At 42.7% G+C, this 26,145-nt stretch overlaps 1 protein-coding gene across 2 annotated transcripts in view; it reads left to right on the top strand.

The window, feature by feature from the left end:
• Nucleotides 1–26,145, top strand: part of mgat4b (alpha-1,3-mannosyl-glycoprotein 4-beta-N-acetylglucosaminyltransferase B) — a 305,024-nt gene that overhangs the window by 216,850 nt on the left and 62,029 nt on the right. For both annotated transcript variants that reach the window (XM_059990693.1, XM_059990694.1), the window contains exons 7-9: nt 21–96; nt 3,498–3,612; nt 19,029–19,159. In XM_059990693.1, coding sequence (XP_059846676.1) covers nt 21–96; nt 3,498–3,612; nt 19,029–19,159 — 322 coding nt within the window. The remainder of the gene's footprint in view (nt 1–20; nt 97–3,497; nt 3,613–19,028; nt 19,160–26,145) is intronic.

Here is a 26,145-nt window from a genome sequence, read left to right as displayed (position 1 = left end):
TGGTTTTTGCTGTTTTTTAGATGGAGAACAAAGCAGAATCTAGACTATTGCTTTTTGATGATGTACGCACAGTTGAAGGGCACCTATTATGTACAGGTAAGAGAGCTTATGTGTTTTATATAACTGCTATTTTAGTTGGGCAAAAGTTTATATTGATTGGGGGGGAGAAAACATAACCTGTCCTCTGGGCCTGAAGAGCATCTGGCTTTCAGTTCTGAGAACCATTTGTCAGTGTGTATTGATTTCTTCCACGAATGCTTAAGGCACTTTTATTAGGGTCATCACCTTAAATCTTAATGTAATAACCTTGTTCTTGACAAGCAATTAGTAGAACCCTAATGTGTAGAGTTGAACTTAACTGCTAATGTTTCTGATGATAAGAATTTGGTACGTGACAGCAACTACTTCTCATTCAAGTCAGCAAGACAAATGAGATGATTATTGACTTCAGGAGGTCCATAAGTCCATCCTTATCATGGCACCAGAGGTGGAGGGAGACACCTACTTTAAGTTCCTCAGTGTCCTCATTTCAGAGGATCTGTCCTGAGCCCAGCACATAAGTACCATTATGAAGAAAGCACAGTAGCAGCTCTACTTCCTAAGAAATTTGTGAAGATTTAGCATGACATCTAAAACTTGGGCAAACTTCCATAGATGTGTAATGGAGAGTATATTGACTGGTTGCATCATACCTAGTATGGGAACACCAATGTCCTGGAACTAAAAATTCAACAAATAATAGTGGATATGGTCCAGTCCATCATGGATAAAGCCTCCACACCACTGAGCACACAGCACAATCGAGGGAAAGGAGCATTGGTCATTAAGGATCCCCACCATCCAGGCCATGCTCTCTACTCACTGCTGCTATCAGGAATAAGGCAAAGGGGCCTCAGGATCCATGCCACCAGATTCAGCAACAGTTATTACCCCTCAGCCATCAGGCTCTTGAAACAGAGGGATAATTTCATTCATCTTCACTTGCCCCCTCACAAACAAGAGAAAATCTGCAGATGCTGGAAGTCAAAGCAACATATACAAAATGCTGGTCCTTCTGAAGGGTGTCGGCCCGAAACGTCAACTGTACTTTATTCCATAGATGCTGCCTGGCCTTCTGAGTTCCTCCAGCATTTTGTGTGCATTGCACTGAACTGTTCCCGCAAGCTATGGGCTCATTTCAAGGACTCTTCATCTCATGTTCTCAATATTTAATTCTTATTTATTTATTACAATTTTTTTGTATTTGCAAAGTTTTTTGTCTTTTGCACATTGGTTCAGCATGGACCAATGTTGGGCCTGTATCTGTGCTGTGTTTTTCTGTGACTCTGAGTCTAATCAGTGAAAGACCACACCCAACAGGATGGAAAACCAACCAATGTGCAAGACAACAAACTGTGCAAATACAGAAAGAGAAAAAAGTAATAGTAATAATAAATAAGTGAGAAAGAAACATTAAGAATTTAAGATGAAGAGCCCATGAAAGTGAGTCCATAGGTTTTGGGAAGAGTTAAATGACAGAGTGAGTGAAGTTATCCCATCTGGTTCAAGAGCCTGTTGGTTGAGGGGTAATAACTTGCTGACCATAGTGGTGTGGGTCCTAAGGCTCCTGTACCACCTTCCTGATGGCAGCAGTGAGAAGGGAGCATGGTCTGCATGGTGGGGCTCTCCTGTTAGTCCATCTCCCTGTCTTCTGTGCATTCTGTATTTTTTGTTTCTGTGGAGGTACTTACCACTTTAGAGTATAAAACAGTACAGGCCCTTCGGCCCACAATTTTGTTCCAACCTTTTGTTTTGAAAGCAATTTAATCTACTTGCACTGTGAACAGGCAGGATGCTCTGGCTGACCAAGTTTCACATCTCTTTGCGGTTAATTTTCTGACATTCTGTATGCTTCATCACATTTTCCTGTCAGTCGAAAATTTTGCTGAAAATCTCATGTCTCGTCTGTGCACAAAAGCAGCCTGTTCTCTGGTAATTAATTTTCCATGTTCCCAATCAGTTTTTAACATGGAATTTTATTAGTTTCTGTGATGTCAAAATCAGTTTGCCAAATGGTTCTATGCTGCATTGCGAGGTATAGATAGTGTAAATGCAAGCAGGCTTTTTCCACTGAGGTTGGGTGAGACTAAAAGGTCATGGGTTAAGGTTGAAAGAATTTTTTAGGAGGAACATAAAGATGAACTTTTTCGCTCAGAGGGTGAGAGTGTGGAATGAGCTGCTGCAGAAGTAGTGGACTTGGTTCAATCTCACATTAAAGAAATAGGTACGTGGATGGGAGGGGTATGGAGGGCTGTGGTTTGGGTGTAGGTAGATAGGACTATGCAGAATTGCGGTTCAGCATGGACTAGATGGGCTGAAACCTCTGTTTCTGTGCTGCTGTGTTTTCTAACTATGACATTGCTTCAGGCAAGCCTCTACTTGTCTTGCCTTGTGTCTTATGACTACTTTCTTCTCTCAACTTTCTGCTTCCTACTGATGATCTTTGAAGTATTAAGAAATTTAACCTAAAATTTTCTAATAACAATATGTAAGGTTGCAGCCTGAAATGGTGCTCGCTTAGAAAATAATAAAAAGCACATCCTTCCTTGCCTGCCTACCTCCCAATTTCCATTTCTTTATTCTGTCCTCATGTTTAATGTACTCAAAATCAAGTTCACATTCAAATATATTGTCATTCATCCATACCCTTGTATACCACTGAACAAAACATCATTCCTCCAGATCAAGGTGGACAAAACAGTACATTTAACTCACACATTTAACACATAGGTATTATTACCACTAGTAAATTAACAAATAATAAGATGCACATTTGATACAAGTTAAAAGGCTGCAGTTGACACTGCGAACACTTCATACGTGAAGAGACCTGGGTGGTGGCAGGGAGTTCAGTAGTTCACTGAAAAAAATAAAAATTCTTCCTGGCCCAACAGTTCTCTGTCACACATCTATGGAATTGCATCAGGGTACAGAGCAGAGGTCAGAATGAACCTGTAGGTTCATTATTAAGAATCAACTTTATTCGCTATTTACATTGATATGTATTAGTAATTTGCTGCTGTGTGTCGGTCAGGGCACATGTATCAGTGATCAGCTTGTCTTGAACACTGATCATTACACAGTGCATTGAACATTACCAATGCAGAATAAAGTGTAAATATTACTGAAAAAGTGCAGTGCTGGTAAGCGATAAAAGTGCAAGATCATAACGAGGCAGACTGTGAGGTCAAGCGTCCATTTTGTTACAGAAACCAGCACCTTATTTTAACTTTATTGAAATCTTGTAATTGGTGTTTTGAGCTTTAAATTGCAAACTACAAAATTCAGATTTATTTGTTACATGTACATCAAAAGACAATGAAATGTTTTGTTTGCGTTAATGTACACAAACGTGGGAAGATAGCACATCCACAACGTTCATCAGTGATGATAAAAACTATTAAGGAGCATGGTTAATAGAAAGCAATTTATTAAAAAGAGTTTGTGTTCATTTCTAGCTGGAAGATGATATTGTGGCAAGACCGAATTATTTAAGCACAATGAAGAACTTTGCGCTGCAGCAACCATCGGGGGAGTGGATGATCCTGGAATTTTCCCAGCTTGGATTTATTGGTAAACTCCCAGAAATTTCCATGTTTTCCAGTCTGCTCCTACACTACAAGCTGAAACTCAGAATGGTGACCTCAGTGAAACCAATGCTATTTTTAACCTTGGCAGCCTGGAACCACAAGCTTCAGACCCTGCCTGAATTTGTTGCTAAAATGTTTATTCTAGCTCAGAGACTAATTAAACCACAGGGTCGTCTTATTCTACTCAGTTTCTCCACCCTCTCACGTTCACTCAACATTTTCAGCTAGACCCTTAATTGCTAATTTAGTTAGAACATAGACCAGCACAGCGCAGTACAGGTCATTTGACCTATGAAGTTGTACCAATCTGTTGGCCTACTCCAAGATCAATCTAGCCCTTCCCTAGCACATAACTCTCCATTTTTCCATCATCCATATGTCTAAGAAGCTCTTAAGTGTCCCTAATGTATCTGCTTCTATCACCGCACCTGGTAGGGTGTTCCCACACCCACCATTCTCTGTGTAAAAAACACTTTTCTCTGACATTCCCCCCCATGCTTCCCTCCAATCTCCTTAAAGTTACGGCTCCTTGTGTCAGCCATTTCTGCCCTTGGAATTTCAAAATTCATTCCTGTTTCTCCTCTTTGTGACTTCAAAGAGCTGCATAACTGTGAAGATGTATATCCTTATTCATGAAGACTGAAAACAATTCTAGTGATTTGATGGTGGGTTAGTAAAAGCACAGCAATTGTGTGGAGTAATCTCTTCAAGTAGTTGGATGATTCTATGACTGTTTATAATTATAGTGAGACATCCCTATAGTTTGTTCCCCCCCCTCACAGATGCTGCTTGACCTTTTCAGGATTTTGCTATCGGTTGAAAGTTTGTTCATATTCTTCTCAGAAATTGAATAGTTCAGTTTAAAAACCAAGTAGGCTGTCCATGGTAAGTAATTTTAGACAGAGGAAAATCTATGCACGTAACATCTTTCAGATCAAATAGCTTCTGGTTAAGCTTACTGGCAGTTCGAAAGGCAAGGAATTCGACTATAAACACCTTCAGCCTATCTAGACCCAGATTGAATCGCTGGGCAGTGGTATCTAGGCCCAGTGCATTACGCTGTACCGGGGCCTGAGTTCTAATGTGCAGTATGATCCACTTCATAGACAATTTAAATGCTGGTCCACATAGACAGGAAAGACAGGGTGTTGAGTTCAGAGGTGAGAGTCGGGTCGATTTCGTTCTCTTGTGATGTTCACTTCTCTCACTGTGGTGCGAGACTGCCTCCGGCTGCTGTGCTTTGTGGCGATTTGCCCCGTTAATATTATGAACTGATACTGAGGCTTTGGGCCTACTCCAGGGATTTGGATTTAAAGGACTCAGTTGGTTTGGAATCCTGCTTCTCACTTGTATTGTTGGCATGATTTGTGTGTTTTTGTCTCATCCTCTGCGTGCTGGGGGTTAGCCTTTGTTTTTTTTAAAGTTCCATTCTTTTGGGCATCTTACTTTGTGGTTGCCTGTAAGCAGCCAACTCTGAAGGTTGTATAATTTATACTTTCTTTAACAATAAATCTTTGAATCTCTCCAGGCAGATGGGGCTCATCAGCTGTGGTTATTATTATCAGCTTATTTAGGAGAGGGAAACTCTGGTCTCAAACTTCCACTGCCTTGCGGTTGTGCACTGATGGGAATGGCTTTGGGAGTAAACCCTGAGAAAGAATCCAGAGCTGGAGTCCCCAAGGCAATCCTACGTGGAGTTCAATGCTGACTAGAAACTCCTGCGACATTGCTGGTGCCAAACTGCATCAGCCTGTGCTGTTCCTTTGGATTCATCAGCCGTGTGAAGAAGAGGAACCTACTACATGGTCAACAACTTGGTCTCCATATTGTACTGCCCTGTCTTGCATTCCCTGATTGAGAAGTTGCAGAACCTGGGCCTCTGTACCTCCCTCTGCAAATGGATCTTTGACTTCCTAATCAGAAGACCACAATCTGTGCGGATTGGTGATAACATCTCCTCAGGGCTGTGTGCTTGGGCCACTGCTCTACTCTCTCTATGCTTATGACTATGTGGCTAGGCATAGCTCAAATACTATCTATAAATTTGCTGATAATACAGCCATTGTTGGTAGAATCTCAGATGGTGACGACAGGGTGTACAGGAGTGAGATATGCCAACTAGTGGAGTGGTGTCGCAGCAACAACCTGGCACTCAACATCTGTAAGACGAAAGAACTGATTGTGGACTTCAGGAAGGATAAGACGAAGGAACACATACCAATCCTCATAGAGGGATCAGAAGTGGAGAGAGTGAGCAGTTTCAAGTTTCTGGGTGTCTGCGAACCTGACCTGGTCCCCGCAGTTATAAAGAAGGCAAGACAGTGACTACATTAGGAGTTTGAAGAGATTTGGTATGTCAACAAATACATTCAAAAACCTCTATAGGTATACCATGCAGAGCATTCTGACAGGCTGCATCACTGTCTGGTATGGGGCAGACCAAAAGAAGATGCAGGGGGTTGTAAGTTTAGTCCGCTACAAAGTACCCAGGACATCTTTAGGGAGCGGTGTCTCAAAAAGACAGTGTCCATTACTAAGGACCTCCAGCACCCAGGGCATGCCCTTTTCTCACTGCTATCATCAGGTAGGAGGTACAGAAGCCTGAAGGCACACACTCAGCGATTCAGGAACAGCTTCTTCCCCTCTGCCATCTGATTCCTAAATGGACATTGAATCTTTGGACACTACCTCACTTTTTTAAATATATATTATTTCCTGTGTTTTTTGCACTATTTTTAATCTATTCAATAAATATATGCTGTACCTGATATTCTTATTTATTTTTTAATAATTTTTTCTTCTATATTATGTATTGCATTGAACTGCTGCTGTTATGTTTACAAATTTCACGACACATGTGGGTGATAATAAACCTAATTCTGATTCTGCATACTGGTTTGTGTATCACATAGAAGTTCAGAAGTTTTCTGATGACTCTGCCATAGTTGGATGCATCAGCAGGGGAGATGAAGCTGAGTACAGGGCGACGGTGGGAAAATTTGTCACATGGTGCGAGCAGAATCATCTGCAGCTTAATGTGAAAAAGACTAAGGAGCTGGTGGTGGACCTGAGGAAGGCTAAGGAACGGTGACTCCTGTCTCCATCCAAGGGGTCAGTGTGGACATGGTGGAGGATTACAAATACCCGGGGATACAAATTGACAATAAACTGGACTGGTCAAAGAACACTGAGGCTGTCTACAAGAAGGATCAGAGCTGTCTTTATTTCCTGAGGAGACTGAGGTCCTTTAACATCTGCCGGACAATGCTGAGGATGGTCTACGAGTCTGTGGTGGCCAGTGCTATCATGTTTGCTGTTGTGTGCTGGGGCAGCAGGCTGAGGGTAGCAGACACCAACAGAATCAACAAACTCATTCGTAAGGCCAGTGATGTTGTGGGGGTGGAGCTGGACTCTCTGACGGCGGTGTCTGAAAAGAGGATGCTGTCCAAGTTGCATACCATTTTGGACAATGACTTCCATCCACTCCATAAAGTACTGGTTAGGCACAGGAGTACATTCAGCCAGAGACTCATTCCACCGAGATGTAACACTGAGTGTCATAGGAAGTCATTCTTACCTGTGGCCATCAAACTTTACAACTCCTCCCTCAGAGTGTCAGACACCCTGAGTCAATAGGCAGGTCCTGAACTTATTTCCACTTGGCATGATTAACTAATTATTATTATTTAATTATTAATGGTTTTATATTGCTATATTTCTTCACTATTCTTGGTGTGGCTATAATGAAACCAAATTTCTCTCGGGATCAATAAAGTATGTCTGTCTGTAGAAAGCTAGCACGCAATAATTTACTTATTTTATTGCACCCAATTGATACTAGAGCATACAATCATCACAGTGATATTTGTTTCTGTGCTTCGTGCTCTCTGAAGTTCAAATCGAAGTAAATATAATAAAAATTTAAATTATAAATCATAATTAGAAAACAGAAACGGGAAAGTACGGTAGTGCAAGTCAGGTCCGGATATTTGGAAGGTACGGCCCAGATCCGGGTCAGGATCTGTTCTGCAGTCTTATCACAGTTGGAAAGAAGCTGTTCCCAGATCTGGCCGTATGAATCTTCATGCTCCTGAACCTTCTCCCGGAGGGAAGTGGGACAAAAAGTGTGTTGGCTGGGTGGGTCTTATCCTCGATTATCCTGGCAGCACTGCTCCGACAGTGTGCGGTGTAAAGTGAGTCCAAGGATGGAAGATTGGTTTGTGTGATGTGCTGGGCTGTGTTCACGATCTTCTGCAGCTTCTTCCGGTCTTGGACAGGACAACTTCCATACCAGGTTGTGATGCACCCTAGAAGAATGCTTTCTACGATGCACTTATAAAAATTAGTGAGGGTTTTAGGGGACAGGCCAAATCTCTTCAGCTTTCTCAGGAAGTAAAGGTACTGGTAGGCCTTGGCAGTGGACTCTGCTTGGTTAGACCAAGTCAGGTCATTTAACCATATAACAATTACAGCATGGAAACAGGCCATCTCAGCCCTTCTAGTCCGTGCCAACACTTACTCTCACCTAGTCCCACTGGCCTGCACTCAGCCCATAACCCTCCATTCCTTTCTTGTACATATACCTATCCAATTTTACTTTAAATGACAATAGAACCTGCCTCTTACACTTCCACTGGAAGCTCATTTGTGATATTCACCCCAAGGAACTTAAAAGCTTTTGACCTGTTCCGCCTGCACACTACCAATGTAGATGAGGTCATGCGGTCCGCTACTCCTTCTGAAGTCAACAACCAATTCCTTCATCTTGCTGACGTTGAGGGATAGGTTATTGTCTTCGCACTATGCCACCAGGTTCTTAATTTCTGTACTCAGACTCATCATTACCCAAGATACAGACTACAATTGTGGTGTCATCAGCAAACTTGTATATTGAGTTTGATGGAAACTTGGCTATGCAATCATGGGTGTACAGTGAGTACAGCAGGGGGCTGAGTACACAGCCTTGTGGGGCACCAGTGCTCAGTGTGATTGTAGAGGAGAGCTTGTCCCCTATTTTTACAGCCTGGGTCCTGTCTGTGAGGAAGTTGAAGATCCAGTTGCAGATCTGAGTGCTAAGACCCAGGTTCCAGAGCTTAGGAATCAGTTTATTTGGAATGATGGTATTTAAGGCAGAGCTGTAGTCAATGAAAAGGAACCTCACATATGCGTCTTTATTATCCAGGTGTTCTAAGGAAGAATGTAGTGCCAGAGAGATGGCATCTGCCGTTGACCTGTTGCTCCAGTAGGCGAATTGCAAAGTGTCGAGGTTGACCGGTAGGTTACGGTTGATGTGTGCCATAAACAATCGCTCGAAGCACTTCATAGCAATTGATTATAGAGCCACAGGTCGGTAGTCATTCAGGCATGCCTTGCTTTTCTTCAGCACCGGGATTATCGTTGCCTTCTTAAAACACGAGGGGATCTTAGACTGAAGCAGGGAGCAGTTGAAGATGTCAGCAAACACTCCAGCTCGCTCGCTTGCACAGGCCTGGAGAACCCATCCCAGGCCGCCATCTGGGCCCGTCGCCTTCCTTGGATTTATCTTCCTTGGTCTTCCTCAGTGGCGATGAATTTTGATGCTATCAGATCCGGTTCCTCCAGAGGGGGCAGGATGCTCCTCTTCTGTTCAAATCTTGCGTAGAATATGTTAAGTTCGTCAGGAAGAGAAGCATTTGTGCGCGTTGCTCTAGATTTCCAACAACTGCACAATCTCTTATTTGTGGTGTCCAGGGTACCCCAGTTGTGAGCTAATCAGTGATTCATAAAGCTAAAGATCAGTTACTACCAGAGATACTGTGAAGCAACAGACAAAATGCTGTAGGAACTCAGCAGATCAGGTGGCAGCTGTGGAGGGTAATGCACAGCTGATTTTTCGGGCCAAGACCCTTTATCAGAGTTGGTTGTGTAGGCCAGCGCTGACAAAGAGTGTAACAGAAATGTGCTGTGTTAGCAAAAGCCAGACGTGGGTCGCTTTATTCTGCTGTGTGGTCACAGTTTGACCACTGTGCATTTAATTGTTTCTGTTTTTTGCTGACAGCTTCTCTTGGATTCACCCACTCGAAAGCTTTTAGCCTCAGCACGTTATATGTTTGGAAAGATTTATGGAGTTGTTCTCATCTCTGTGTGTACACAGCCTGAAGTTGTGTAATTAGGAACAAAGCAACTGACAGTCCCTTGTGCAAATTGGATCATGTAATTGAATTTGCTTTATCAACTTTCCCAACATCCTTCCTTGCACAGAGTTCCACAGTTCAATATTAGAATTTTATCAACAGAGAGAGATATTATCTTTTACATGTACATTGAACCATACAGTGAAGTGCATCATTTGCATATACAAACAACACAATCTGAGGATGTGACTCTTCAATGGGTGGTCCCAAGGAGGGTTGGGCATGGGGATAGTAACCCATCCTGTAAAAGCCCAGAGCTACAGAAATGCAAGTAGAAACTCCAAAGACCTCATTCCTGGGAGAGGAAGGAAACACCAAGAAGATGGTCTACACCTGAAACTATGTGAAAGACTGGCCCCGGACAGAGGACTCTGGTGAGATACCGTCAGCGGCCTATGCCCCAGTCAAGGTGATGGGGCTTAAGAAGAAAAAGAAGACAGTTTGAGGATATTCTGGGGATAACTCACAGGGTTACCATGCTTTTGGTGACCACACAGCATGCTCACAACTTACCCTAAGCAGTACATCTTTGGAATATAGGTGGAAACCCATGATGTCACGGGGAGAACTCCCTATTGCTGGCACTGTAAAGCGTTACACTGGCTGCTACACTACTAGTGGGTCTGCTTAGACTTTGGAATTACTAGTTATGATGCAAGTGAAACACAAGTCCATGTAATTTCACCTTGCAACGTCTTCACTCAGGAACCAGGAGGGCTCAGCCTCAGAATAGAGAGACGTCCATTTAGAGTGGATGTGGAGAACATGTTTCCTGTAGTGGGGGAGTCTGGAAGAAGATGGCAGCAGTGACTATGGGCGACATCCTCCAGGCAGTTCACAAAATCACTTCTTTCTCTTCTTGTACATCTTCTTTTTCTTTCATATGTGTTTCTGCTACTGTTGGAGTCTGTGAACTACATTTTGGTGTTGTGTTTTTGGACTGATTGAGCGATCTGGCACTTTGCTGTATCCGAGAGGGTTCTTTGAGACTGAAAAGCCTGGAGGTGGGGCACAAGCCATCTCCAAGCCCCATGTCTCACTGATCACGCTGATTAAAATAACAAGAAAGATTGAAATCATCGAGGTGAGTGTGTGAGGCGAGGAGATGTTCAGCACACTCTAAGCTTGCTGCTCCCGGAGGAAGGTCCCTGCGTTTGCATGGACTCACTTTCCCTTAATGCTGTTGGTGGATGGTGCCAGCCAGAGTTTTGAGTCTCAGGCAAGGTTTAATTAACAGGGTCTGTGACTGAGACTCAGTAGTTCATGTTATGATGTGTTTCCCATTTCTGGTCACACTTTTTTTTGTTCCTGTTTTGGGCCATTTTGAATCGGGGTGGCCTGCAGATAACGAACACTGATCTGAACTGAATATACCTGGACTCTTTTGATTTTGTCTTTTATACTCTGCATTTTTCATTCTTCTTTTGTTGTCGTTTGTGCAAATTTTTTTTTGCACATGAGGAGTGTTTGATGTTTTTCTTTGGGTTCCATGATTTTCTTTATTTCATAGCTGTGTGTGGGAAGACAAATCTCAGGGTTGTATACTGTATCCATACTTAGATAATAAATGTATTTTGAATCTTGCCTAGGAGCAGAGGGCGCAGTCCCAGAATAGAAAGACATCCATTTAGAACAGGGATGAGGAGTAGATGTTTCCTGTAGTGGGAGAATCTAGGACTAGAGGGCACAGCCTCAGATTTGAGGAATGTCCATTTAGAACAGAGAAGAGGAGGAATTTCTGTGGTGAATCTATGGAATTCATTGACACAGACAACTGTGGAGGCCATGTCATTGGGTATATTTAATGTGGAGCTTGATAGGCTTTTGATTAGATAGGTTACAGGGAGAAGGCTGGAGAATGGGGTTGAGAGGGATAATAAATCAGCTATGATGTAATGGTGGAGCAGACTCTAATTTGATATGATGCAAAACTGGGCTGAGAAGTGGCAGATGGAGTTCAACCCAGATAAGTGTGAGGTGGTTCATTTTAGTAGGTCAAATATGATGGCAGAACATAGCATTAATGGTAAGACTCTTGGCAGTGTGGAGGATCAGAGGGATCTTGGGTTTGGAGTCCATAGGACACTCAAAGCTGCTGCACAGGTTGACTCTGTGGTTAAGAAAGCATACGGTGTATTGGCTTTCATCAATTGTGGGATTGAATTTAGGAGCCGTGAGGTAATGTTACAGCTATATAGGACCCTGGTCAGACCCCACTTGAAGTACTGTGCTCAGTTCTGGTTACCTCACTATAGGAAGGCGTGGAAACCATAGAAAGGGTGCAGAGGAGATTTACAAGGATGTTGCCTGGATTGGGGAGCATGCCTTATGAGAATATGTTGAGTGAACTCGGCCTTTTTTCCTTGGAGCGACAGAGGATGAGAGGTGACCTGATAGATATGTACAAGATAATGAGAGGCATTGATAGTGTGGTTAGTCAGAGGCTTTTTCCCAGGGCTGAAAAGACTAGCACAAGAGGGCACAGTTTTAAGATGCTTGGAAGTAGGTACAGAGGAGATGTCAGGGTTAAGTTTTTTTACACAGAGAGTGGTGAGTGCATGGAATGGGCTGCCAGCAACTGTGGTGGAGGTGGAAACGATAGGGTCTTTTAAGAGATTCCTGGACAGGTACATGGAGCTCAGAAAAATAGAGGGCTATGAGTAACCCTGGGTAATTTCTAAGGTAAGGACATGTTTGGCACAGTTTTGTGGGTCGAAGGGCCTGTGTTGTGCTGTAGGTTTTCTATGTTTCTATGCCTTGTGACCTTATAGAGTGTGGTGATTCATATCACACTGGTTTTGAATGACACCCTTCAGAAAGTGAAATATGTATCGTTTGAACACATTCAGGCAAAACCAAGGTTAAATCAGATTGCATCCCCTTCTTATTTTGAGATGCTAATCTTATTTGTCGCAAAGATTAGTGTCAAAGCTATTTTATATTTTCATAACTTTTGAAAGCAGTGAACAGCTGGTGTAAATTCCTATGACGCGACTCCAGCTGTTCACATAATATTATTACAATTTCTTATTTTATATCAGGAACATTTTGCATCACTAAGAGCCTTAAAGTCTACTGAGCAGCAGATTGATCAAGCTGTAGCCATGCAATTTTCACTTCAGAGCTCGCCTTAATTCAACAAGATCTCTGACCAGAACCTCACGGGAGTGATGGAGTGGAACATGATAGGACAGGGTACAAAGACAAAGAGAGTATAGGGGGTATTAAATGGGATCTTCAAATGTTACAAGGGCTAAGGGGAGATCTGATAGATTATGAGGAGTATAGATAGACAGTTAATATCTTTTCTAAGGGTTGAAATGTCTAATACCAGAGGGCATGCATTTAATGTGAGAAGAGGTAATTTCAAAGGAGATGAGTGGGGTAATTTCTTTTACTCAGAGAGTGGTGGGTGCCTGGAATGTGCTGCCCAGGGTGGTGGAAGAAACAGATACATTAGGGATTTTTTAGAGACATGAATGTGAGGGAAATGGACTTTGTGTAGGCCAGGGGTCGGCAACCTTTACCACTGAAAGAGCCAATATGGACCCGCTTCCCACAGAAAAGAAAACACTGGGAGCCACAAAACCCGTTTGAGATTTAAAATGAAATAACACTGCATACAACGTTTTTTTTGCCTTTATGCTATGTATAAACAAACTATAATGTGTTGCATTTATGAAATCGATGAACTCCTGCAGAGCAAACGAAATTACATTTCTGCATGCAACAAAAACATTTTGAACTCCGAAAAAAAGACGTTGGGTTGAAGGTTACTACATCGTTAGCCTACCTTGGATCGAAAAATTAAAAGAAATCGGGTACTGGCAGGTGTCAGGCATTGGCAGTGGTGACGTATATTAATAGCGATAAAAACACGCAGCGCTAAAATAACGACACGGAGTGGTTAAACTGCAGTCAAAGATAACTTTTTTCGAACTACACAGCCTTGCTTTTAAGCCTCTCTCAACCTGCCCCCCGTGGGCGCAGATGCTCCAAAAGACACGTACTCACAAACCCCCGTAGGCTATCTCCCTTAGGCTGAACGCTGGCAAATTGTGAGCTGGTTCGGATGTGCCAGGAAATGGGTCGCCACAACGTTTTATTTAGATTGTACAAGATCACCATAATCTTCAAATTTAGAATTACATTTCAAAAACTAACAAACTAACATAAAATACATTTTAATTAAATACTCATTTATTTTCCAAAGCCACAGGAAGCCGCAGCACAGAGGTGAAAGAGCCGCGGGTTGCCGACCCCTGGTGTAGGCAGAAGAGATCAGTTTAGTTGGCTATTTGATTAATAATTTAATTGACTTGGCACATCATTGTGGGTTGAAGGACCTGTCCTGTGCTGTTGTATGTTCAATGAATCCTTATAGTGGAGATAGACAATAGGTGCAGGAGTAGGGCATTCGGCCCTTCTAGCCAGCACCACCATTCAATGTGATCATGGCTGATCATCCACAATCAGTACCCTGATCTTGCCTTCTGCCCAAGTCCCTTGACTCTGCTATCTTTAAGAGCTCTATCTAACTCTTTCTTGAAAGCATCCAGAGAATTGGCCTCCACTACCTCCTGAGGCAGAGCATTTCATAGATCCACAACTCTCTGGGTGAAAACGTTTTTCCTCAACTCCATTCTAAATGGCCTACCCCTTATTCTTAAACTGTGGTCTCTAGTTCTGGACTCCCCCCAACATCGGGAACATGTTTCCTGCCTCTAACGTGTCCACTCACCTAATAATATTATATGCTTCAATCAGATCCCTTCTCATCCTTCTAAATTCCAGTGTATACAAGGCCAGTCGCTCCAATCTTTCAACATATGACGGTCCCGTCATCCTGGGAATCAACCTCGTGAACCTGCGCTACAGTCCCTCAATAGCAAGAATGTCCTTCCTCAAATTTGGAGACCAAAACTGAACACAATGCTCCAGGTGTGGTCTCACCAGGGCCCTGTACAACTGCAGAAGGACCTCTTTGCTCCTGTACTCAACTCCCCTTGTTATGAAGGCCAACATGCCATTAGCTTTCTTTACTGCCTGCTGTACCTGATATACACTCAGTGGCTACTTTATTAGGTACACAAGTGGAACCCGGTGTGGTTTTGCTGTAGTCCATCCATGTCAAGGTTTGATGTTTTGCTGAAGACTGCTGAACAGATCCTGACCCGGATCTGGGCCGTACCTTCCAAATATCTGGACCTGACTTGCACTACCTTACTTTCCTTTTTCTATTTTCTAATTATGATTTATAATTTAAATTTTTATTATATTTACTTTGATTTGTACTTCAGGGAGCGCGAAGCAAAGAAGCAAATATCACTGTGATGATTGTATGCTCTAGTATCAATTGTTTGGTGACAGTCAAGTAAAGTATAAGTTTGTGTTTCAGAGATGCTGTACTGCACACCTCTAGTGTACATGGATATTTGAGTTAATGTTGCTTTCCTGTCAGCTTGAACCACTCTACCCATTCTCCCACAAAACTGCTATTCACTAGATATTTTTTGTTTTTCACACTACTCATTGTAAACTTCAGACACTAGTGAGTGAAAATCCCAGGAGCCTGTAGTTTCTGAGATACTCAAACCACCCCATCTGGAACAACAATTCCACAGTCAAAGTTACTTAAGATCCCATTTCTTCCCAGTTCTGATGTGTGATCTGAACAGCTGAACCTCTGACCATGTCTGCATGCATGTCTACATATAAGGATGCACTGCGGGAAGCTGCCAGGTGTCACCAGTATAGCATGCCACAACTTGCTAACACTGACCTGTATGTCTTGTGGGTGATACCCAGACTCTCAGTGGAGCCATGTGGTCATGGAGAGAACATACTGACTACTTTCAGACAGTGGCAGAATTGAACCTGGGTCGCTGGCACCACCGAGTGTGAAAATACAGAAATCGTAGGAGTCTGCAGAATCTGGAACAGCACACTGCTGGAAGAAGTCAGCTGGTTGTATCTGTGGGGGGATGGAGTTGATGACGTTTCTGAGTATGAAACCTTGCATCAGGATTTGTGGTAGAGAGGGACAAAAGTTGGTATAAAGTGGAGAGGGGAGTGGTGAGATAGGGGCTAGTGGATGATGGGTGGACCACGAAAGTATGAAGGACAGTGGTCAGGTTGACCAAACCAGCCATCACTTAAGTGGAATGATAAGGCTGTTTTTTCATATTAGAGATACATAACTGAACCAAGCCCACCCAGCCCACCAAGCCACACCGCCCAGACAGACAGGCAGACAGACATACTTTATTGATCCTGAGGGAAATTGGGTTTCGTTACAGTCGCACCAACCAAGAATAGTGTAGAAATATAGCAATATAAAGCCATAAATAATTAAATAATAATAAGTAAATTATGCCAAGTGGAAATAAGTCCCGGACCAGCCTATTGGCTCAGGGTGTCTGACATTCCGAGGGAGGAGTTGTAAAGTTTGATGGCCACAGTTAAGAATGACTTCCTATGACACTTAGTGTTGCATCTCGGTAGAATGAGTCTCTGGCTGAATGTACTCCTGTGCCTAACCAGTACATTATGAAGTGGATGGGAGTCATTGTCCCAGATGGCATGCAACTTGGACAGCATCTTCTTTTCAGACACCACCGTCAGAGAGTCCAGTTCCGCCCCCACAACATCACTGGCCTTACGAATGAGTTTGTTGATTCTGTTGGTGTCTGCTACCCTCAGCCTGCTGCCCCAGCACACAACAGCAAACTTGATAGCACTGGCCACCACAGACTCGTAGAACATCCTCAGCATCATCCAGCAGATGTTAAAGGACCCCAGTCTCCTCAGGAAATAGAGACGGCTCTGACCCTTCTTGTAGACAGCCTCAGTGTTCTTTGACCAGTCCAGTTTATTGTCAATTCATATCCCCAGGTATTTGTAATCCTCCACCATGTCCACACTGACCCCTTGGATGGAAATAGGTCCACCCACCGATTTAACCCTAGGCTAATTACAGGACAATTTACCATGGCCAGTTAACCTACTAACCAGTATGTCTATGACCCGTGGGAAGAAACTGGAGGAAACTCACGTGCACACAGTGAGGACGTACAAGCTTTCTTACAGTGGACACTGGAGTTGAACTCTGAACTCCTGAAACCTTGAGCTGTAGAAGCTCTGTGCTACCATGATGTGTGGTGAACAAGTTTTACACAATCTGACTGTGTTGAACACAGCCAGCAGTGGTGATTCAACTTTGAGACACCATCCCCTTCTGTCTTGACTTGAGTGTCCACAGAATCATCAGGAAAAGGCCACCGGAAAGTGCAGCACAGATTCGTTGCAGATATACAGGGCTAAGTGAGAACTGCGCTAACACAATTGCAGCTCTGTAACTGTTTTGGCAGCTGCAGTGTGCCTCAGCAGGCAGCTATTGAGGCGACCAGCAATTTATTTCTGCTGAGTTGGATGCAGCACATTTTTATTCACTGCTCCGACAGCAACTGTGTGCTGAACCACATTCAAATTGGAACAAGCCTGGCAGAAGGTTGCCTTGTCTCAGAGTCACAGCTTGTGTCCTTGTTTGCTGTTGATGTTGAGGTAGTGGTGGGTAGGGATTTGGGGATCGCTGGTACAGGTGAGGGTCTGGAGAATGGAAATGGAGCCATTGCCACTGGTGTCTCAAAGTAAATTTATTATCAAAGTGCATATTTGCCACCATCGACCACCCTGAGATTCATTTTCTTGCAGATAATCATAGTAGAGCAAAGAAGTACAATAGCTGGGTTGCTGGTAATGCAGCTTGGTGGGCCAGACAGGCCTGTTACGCTCTATATCTCTCAATAAATAAATAAATAAGGAAAGAACTAAAAAAAAATTCCACACAAAGACTGATAAACAATTTGCAAAAGAAGACAAACTGTGCAGATACAAAAAAAATAATAAGTAAATAATTTCTCTTCTGAACATCACCACTTACGGAACAAAGTTTCACAGTATAATTTATGTTCTGTGTGTTGTCCGCATCTATTAGCCTGTGATGCTTCTGCAAGCAAATTTTTCATCAAAATCATGTTTTTTAATCACTGGCTTACATGAGATGAAATTTATTGTTTGCGATGACAGAAGGTGGAAAGATGTAAATTATTGTAGATTACCAAAATAAATATAGTGCAAAAGAAAAGATTTACAAGGAAATGTTCATTGGTTCATGGACTGTTCATAAATCTGATAGTGGAAGAGAAGAAGCTACTCCTGAACCATTAAGTGTGGGTCTTCAGGCTCCTGTACCTCCTCCCAATGGTAGGAATGAGAAGAGGGCATGTCCCTAATGATGAAGATCCTTAGTGATCGATCCTCATTACCAAGGGTGTGGCCTTGTGAAGATGCCCTTTATAATGGGGTGGCTAGTGCCCATGATGGAGCTAGCTGTGTCTACAACCCTTTGCAGTTTTTTCCAATCTTATGCTTTGGAGCCTCCATACCAGATTGTGATATAACCGTTAAGAATGCTCTTCTCTCAATATTTATAGAAGCTTGCAAGAGTCTTTGATACCAAGTCCTCTCAAACTCTTAACGATGTAGAGCGCTGGCTTGTCTTCTTTGTGATTGCATCAATGTGTTAGGCTCAATAGATCCTCAGAGATTTTGACATCCTAGAGCTGCTCACCCTTTCTACTGCTGCCCCCTTGAAGAGGACTGGTGTGCGTTCTCCAAACTTTTCCCTTCCTGAAGTCCATGATCGGTTCCTCATTGCTAAAATGTGCTATATAGAACTGGCACATACCAGGTGCCCTGGCCCATGATAGATATTCTGAGATCTCCAGTTAGTCTTTGATCACTGAATGTATTTCTACATTTGTGTCATGTGTTGTTACTTCTCTCACCCAGGACAATCTCTAGGCTGCACCTACCCCCACCTCTTCCTGTCCTTGTCCCCTTCACACTGAAATGTTTCCTGTTCTCTCTCAAATTGGTTGTGTGCTATATCCTCGGGCAATCTCTTGCTTAGTAAAGCAATTACATTTCCACAGCACATCACTGTCCTCCTCCAGTGCTCACGACCTAGGCAGCCTGTTGAGTTTTAGACTGTGTCAGGCACTTTACAACCAAAATTATTGATAGTCTTTGGGTAGAGATGCCTATCCATACTCAGAAGTTGTGTAACATTAATTACAAATGTATAATCTAAAAATAAACATGTTGCATTTGTTCTCTGTATGTTAACAGCAGGATTTAATAGTGTTTTAATTCACATTTTTAGGAAAGATGTTCAAATCACTGGACCTAAGCATGATTGTGGAGTTTATCCTGATGTTCTACAAGGACAAGCCCATAGATTGGCTGCTTGATCACATTCTCTGGGTTAAAGTGTGTAACCCAGAAAAAGATGCAGTAAGTGTGATGTTGATGTTTTCAATTACATTCACATTTCTGTTTTACAACTTCCCTGCCTACTATACCTTCCCACAATCTGACCTGCAGTCTTTTTCCCAAGGTGGGTGAATCAAGGCTTGAGAGCATAGGTTTAAGATGAGAGGGGAAAGGTTCAACAGGAACCTGACAGGCAAATTCTTCACAGGGTGACGAGTGTCCAGAATGTGCATCCAAAGGTGGTGGTGGTTGAACAACTTTTAGAAGACACTTGGACAGGTATGTGAATCAGAAAAGTTTAGAGCGATATGGGCCTAATGAGAGCAAATGGATGCCTGGAATGTGCTGCCTGAGGTGGTGGTGGTGGAGGCAAACACAACAGAAGTTTTTAAGAGGCTCTTAGATAGGCACGTGAATGTGGAGAGAATGGGGGCGTATGGGATTATTTAGTTAAGCTAAGTAAGGACTCGTGTCCATAGATCCCTCAAGGTTGCAGTGCAAGGTGACGGGATGGTTAAGAAAGCATACCATATGTTGGCCTTTATTAGTCAGGGGGTTGAGTTCAAGGGCCGTGAGGTAATGTTGTAGCTCTGTAAAACTCTGGTCAGGCCACACTTGGAGTATTGTATTCAGTTCTGGTTGCCTCAATATAGGAAGGACATTGAAGCTTTAGAAAGGATCCAGATGAGACTTATTAGGATGCTGCCTGGATTAGAGAGCATGCCTTATGAGGATAGGCTGATAGGGCTTTGATGAGATAGGGTTTTGCTATGTGGAGCGAAGAGGGGCGAGAAGTGACTTGATAGAGGTGTACAAGATGATAAGAGGCGTTGCTGGAGACTCTTTCCCAGGGTAGAAATGGCTATGAAGTTTTAAAGTTTTTGAAGGAAATTACATGGGAAATGTCAGGTAGTTTTTTCACACAGAGTGGTGAGTGTGTAGAACACACTGCCGGGGTAGTGGTGGAGGCAGATACACTAGGAACATTTAAGAGACTCTTAGATAGGCACGTGGATGATAGCAAAATGGAGTGTTAAGTGAGTGGGAAGGATTAGATTGATCTTAGAGTAGGTTAAAAGATCAGCACAACATGCTGGGCTGATGGAATGGAAAAATAGGAGCGGGAGAGTGGGAGTGATTTAAGGAGCTGGTGAGGTCCTGTTGAAGAATCTCGGCCTGAAGCATGGACTATTTATTCATTTCTATAGATGCTGCCTGACCTGCTGAGTTCCTCCAGCATTTTGTGTGTGTTGCTCTGGATTTCCAGCATCTGCAGAATCCCTTGTGTTTGTGTTTAATAGCATTATTGGTGAGAGATGATGTGTGCTTTTAACAAGTTAGCATCCAAAATGTGATGGATTTTTCTTGATCAAGTTGACAACTGACTCCCTGAGGTAGTTTGATTTTGGATTTCTGCTGCACTGTTAGGAAGTCTCAGTGTAGTGAGTGCAAGGAATGATTAATGGTGCTGTGACTGTTGTTGTGGTGGGGAGTTGCCACAGGCATTTTTATCTGTTTGATTTTCCCCTATGTACAATCCCTCATTTACCCATGTTAGGTAAGCAAACTCAATGAGATGTGAACTAATGGGAGCCCTGTGCCTTCAAACACATCAAAGTAGAACGATTGCTGTTAAGGATGCCCTGGTCCTTTACACACAGGATATCAAGGGGGATGGGGGTGAGGCCTGAAGACACACACTCAATGTGTGCAATTTGTTGTTTAGCAGCAGCACTACATTCCATGTTTCAGGAACTTCTTCTTCCCTTTTGCCATCAGATTTCTGAATGGACATTGAACTCATGAACACTACCTCACCATTGTTTTCCTTTCTTTTTGCATTACTTATTTAATCTAACTTATTTATTTATTGTAATTTATAGATTATTTTATGCATTGCAATGCACTGCTGCTGCAAAACAACAAATTACACGATATATGCCAGTGTTATTAAACTTGATTCTGATTCTGATATTTTATGCAATGTATTATTGTGATCTGACAGACAGACGTACTTTATTGATCCCGAGGGAAACTGGGTTTCGTTACAGTTGCACCAACCAAGAATAGTGTAGAAATATAGCAATATAAAACCATAAATAATTAATAATAGTAAGTTAATCATGCCAAGTGGAAATAAGTCCAGGACCAGACTATTGGCTCAGGGTGTCTGACACTCCAAGGGAGGAGTTGTAAAGTTTGATGGCCACAGGCAGGAATGACTTCCTATGACGTTCAGTGTTGCATCTCAGTGGAATGAGTCTCTGGCTGAATGTACTCCTGTGCCTAACCAGTACATTATGGAGTGGATGGGAGTCATTGTCCAGGATGGCATGCAACTTGGACAGCATCCAAGCATCTGGAACATGCTGCTGAAAGGAAATCATAAGCTCTGAGGGAAATATTAATAGAATGGATGTTGGGAGGATGTTTCCTTTATTGGGGAAATCTATGATCAGAGGGCAAAGGCTCAGAATAGAGGGACGTCCATTTAGAACGGAGATGAGGAGGAATTTCTTTAGCTAGAGAGTAGAGAATCTGTGGAATTCATTGTCACAGGCCCCTGTGGACGTCAAGTCTTTAAGTATATTTAACACAGAGGTTGATAGATTCTTGATTAGTCAGAGCATGAAGATATATAGGGGGAAGGCAGGAGATTGGGATGAAATGGCAGGGCAGACTCAATGGGCCAAATTCCTAATTCCTTTTCCTATATCTTATGGTTTTATGGGAAGATTTAAAAGGGATCTAGATAAATGATTGAAGAAGAAAAAAGTTTATACAGCTCTGAGGGGAATAACGGGACATAGAAAGGCCTAGATAGAATGGACGTGGAAAGGGTGTTTCCTATAGTGGAGGAGTGTAGGACTTGAGGGCACAGCCTCAGAATAGAGAGACATCCATTTAGAACAGCGATGAGGCGGGATTTCTTTAGCCAGAGGATAGTGAATCTGTGGAATTCATTATCACAGACTGATGTGGAGGCCAGTACACCGAGTACATTTAAAATGGACATTGATATATTATTGAGGTCAAAGGTTACAAGGAGAGGGCAGGAGAATGAATGAACTATTGAGAGGGATAATAATCCCACTGCTGCCCATAAGGAATTTGTTAATTTTCCTTGTGACCGCGTGGGTTTTTCTCCACGTGCTGTGGTTTCCTCCCACAGTCCAAAGACTGTGGTGGTAGGTTAATTGGGCATTGTCAATTGTTCTGTATTAGACTAGGATTAAATTGAGGGATTGATGGGTGGCACAGATCCAAGGGTCAGAAGGGCCTATTCCATGCTGTATTTCAGTAAATAAAATCAGTCATGATGGAATGATGGAACAAACTTACTAGGCCAAATTCTGCTCCTATGTCTTATAACTTTTATGATCTAAGAGTGGGATGAATTAAAGACTTCTTTCAATGAGCTAAGACTGGTATATGGTGGGCCATTTGTTAATCACACATATGAGGTAGAGTGAAAAGCTTTTGTTTGTGTGCTATTCTGACAGATTCCATACATCCGTACTGAGGTAGTTCAAAAGGAAAAACAATAACAGAATGAAGAGTATAGTGTTACAGTTACAGAGAAAGTGCCATACAGGCAGACAGGGTGCATGGGCCAAGGTAGATATAGATTGAGAGGTAAGAGTTCGCATTTATCATTTATTTATTATTTAGCGATACAGCATGGTAGCAGGGCCCTTCTGCCCCAACAAATTCACCTACTAATCCGTACACTTTGGAATGTGGCAGGAAACCCATATGATCACAGAGAGAACGTGTAAACTCCTTACAGACAGCAGCAGGAATTAAACCTCTGTCGCTTGTGCTGTAATAACATTAATCACTGTGCTACTGTGTCACCCATAAATACAAGAGTCTGATACCAGTGGGATATTCACTGTCCCCAAGCCTGGTGGTATGTGTTCTCCATCTTTTGTGTTAATTTCCTTTACTGAGTGAATCTGATTCTGTGAGAAGCAAGAGATTGGGTTAATCTTAAACACAAGATATTCTGCAGATGAGATTTGCTCTATTTGTCACATTTACTTTGAATATAAAGTGAAATGCGTCATTTTGCATCAATAACCATGGTAGTCCAGTCCACAAGTTACTTGCCCAGAACTTACTTACCCTAATCCGTATGACTTTGAACTGTGATCACTGGTTGCTTGGGCTGTAAAGCATTTTGCTAACGATCCTGGTGACTGTCCAGCACAAACACATCTTTTCTATAACATATAGTACACAATTTTTGCAGTGTTCTGTCATTAATAATTCTTCCCACATCCAGTGTCAACAAATAGCTGATTAATTGTGCTGGCTATGTAGTGCAGCAATTAGAGCAATCTTTTTATAGAGCCAGCGATCACCGGTTCGATTCCCACCACTGTCCATAAGGAGTTTGTACATCCTCCCCATAACCATGTGGGTTTGCTCTGGATGCTCGTTTCCTCCCACATTCCATGGGCCTGCTGGTTAGGATTAGTAACTTGTGGGTGTGCTATGTTGGTGCCAAAAGCAAGGCAACACTTGCAGGCTTCCCCCAGCACAGTCCTTACCAGTTGATTTGACACATTTCACTGTGTGTTTTGATGTACGTGTAACAAATAAAACTAATCTTATCTTATAAAAGCTAATCTCCTGCTTGTCACAGTAAACAAAGTTGTTGAAGGTGCAATTGTAACGTGATATTCGGATAGGTACATGGAGGGAGGAGGTTTGAGGGTTATGAGCCAAACATGGGCAATGGGATCCAGCAGGGAGGGTGCTGAGGTGAGCACAGACGAATTGGGCCACTCTATCAGGCTATGATCCTGTTGTGGTACATTCGTGCAACAGATGTGCTTCTGTGCTGAGTGACACATTGAGTTCTTGTTCCTGGTCTGTGGGATCTCTACAACAAATGACCCTCTGAACTAGAGGATGTTGACAGGAAATCAAAAGCAGGTTTAATATCACTGGCATATGAAGGAAAATATGTTGTTTTGTGGCAAAGGTACATTGCAATACATAATAATAAAAACTGATCAATCACAATAAGTATTTATAAAAATATAAATTGAATTAGTAGTGAGAAAAAGAAAATGAGGTTGTTTAGATGGGTTAATTGTCCATTCAGATATCTGATGACAGTGGGAAAGAAACTGTTCTTGAAATGTTGAGTGTGTGCCTTCCAGTCTCCTGTAACTGCTCCGTGATGGTAGCAATGAGAAGAGGGCATGTCCTGGGAGATGGAGTCCTTAATTATGAATGTTGCCTTTTTGAGGCATTGCCTTTTGAAGATATTCGCGATGTTGGGGAGCAAAAATAAACAGGAGGATGGAGATGTGCTGTAAAAGAGGATGGGTGGGGTTAGTTTGGAAAGCCGGGGTCTGTAAGTGTGGTTTTCTACACTGACTGGTGAAACTAGTTGTTTCGAAGAGTGTGTACGGAGTTCCTGGAGAGAAGGAACACGTGAAAAAAGCATGGCCATTGAGAACAATTGATCACCAGTCAGTGCAACACTGTTACAGCTTGGGGGATCAGAGTTCAATTCCAGTGTCTTCCCTACGGAGTTTGTGTGTTCTTCTTATGAACCACATGAGTTTCCTCCGGGTACTCCAGTTTCCTCCCACGTTTGAAAGACTCACCAATTAGTAGGTTAATTGGTCACTGTAAATTACCTTTTGAATGGGCTAGGATTAAATTAATGGCCGGGGGGTGGGGGTTGTGGAATTTACTGGGTGGGGCAGCTCAAAGGGCCAGAAGGGCTGTATCTCTAAATAAATAGGTAAAATAAATCCCTGTTGGCTGCCCTGTGTGGTGCTGATGGATATATACTATAAGTTTATCAGTTCCAGTCTCCAGGAAATGGAGCACAAGACAGAGTGAGCTGTAATGATTGGGCTCTGGAGCCACTGGGAGGAAGGGAAATGGACAGTGGATGAAGTTACAGATAAGTAGTTCTCAGGCTTATGAGATTAGTAAACAATTACTAATGAAGGTATTAAAGCATTAGCAGACTTAGGAGTCTGAGCTGGTGCAAGATATGTCTCCGTTTCAATTACAAGCAAGACCTGCAGTTTGGATTTATGCAGTGACACAATTGCAGCTTAGGGTGTCAGAGTTTGGAGTTCAATTCTGGCTTTTTCTGTAAGGAGTTGATATGCTCTCTTTGTGGAATGCATGGGTTTCCTCCGGGTGCTCTCGTTTCCTCCCACAGTCCAAAGACACACCGGCTGGTAGGTTAATTGGTCCTTGTAAGTAGTCCCATGACTAGGCTAGGGTTAAATCAGGGATTGCTGGCAGCTTGGCTTGATGGGGCTAGAAGGGCCTGTTCCACCTGCACCTCTAAATAAAATAAGAATAAAAAAAAATAAAATTATCGCAAACATTTCACGGAAACTGTTAGCAAATTCTATGGACTCTGTCTATGTCTTTAATCTTTAACCCCTGGTTTTAGATACTGCCGTCATGGGAAAAGCTTCTTGCTATTTAAGCTCCTCATAATTTTGTGTACTTCTACACAAAACTCCCTTCTCCAAACTCCCTTCATGACTAAAGTACTCCAATTAAAGAAACAACCTGGTGAATCTTCTCTGCCCCACCCCCTCCAGCACTTCCACATCCTTCCTATAGTGTACAGCACACAATATTCGCAGTGACCTGCCCAATAATCCTCCCCACACTGAATTTCACTAAAAGACAGATGAACCCAACCAAAACACACAGAATGCTGGAGGAACTCGGCAGGAAATTGAGAAACAGATGACGTTTCAGGTGAGACCCTTCATCAAGACTGGAAAGGAAGGGGGAAGAAGCCGAAATAAAAAGGTGGGGGGAGGGGAGTCGAGGACCAGAGGGCACAGCCTCAGAATAGAGGGATGTCAATGTAGAATAGAGATGAGGAGGACTTTCTTTAGCCAGAGGGTGGTTATTGGGAATATTTAAAGTCGAGTTTGTTAAGTTTTTGATTAGTAAGGGCATCAAAGGCCATGGGGAGAAGGTAGGAGAATAGGAATGAGTGGAAA

This window comes from Hypanus sabinus, chromosome 15 (assembly GCF_030144855.1).
Source record: "Hypanus sabinus isolate sHypSab1 chromosome 15, sHypSab1.hap1, whole genome shotgun sequence".
In the NCBI taxonomy this organism is placed as follows: Eukaryota; Metazoa; Chordata; class Chondrichthyes; order Myliobatiformes; family Dasyatidae; genus Hypanus; species Hypanus sabinus.
The sequence above is the reverse complement of the archived record's forward strand: the minus strand, read 5'-3'. Positions and strand labels throughout refer to the sequence as shown.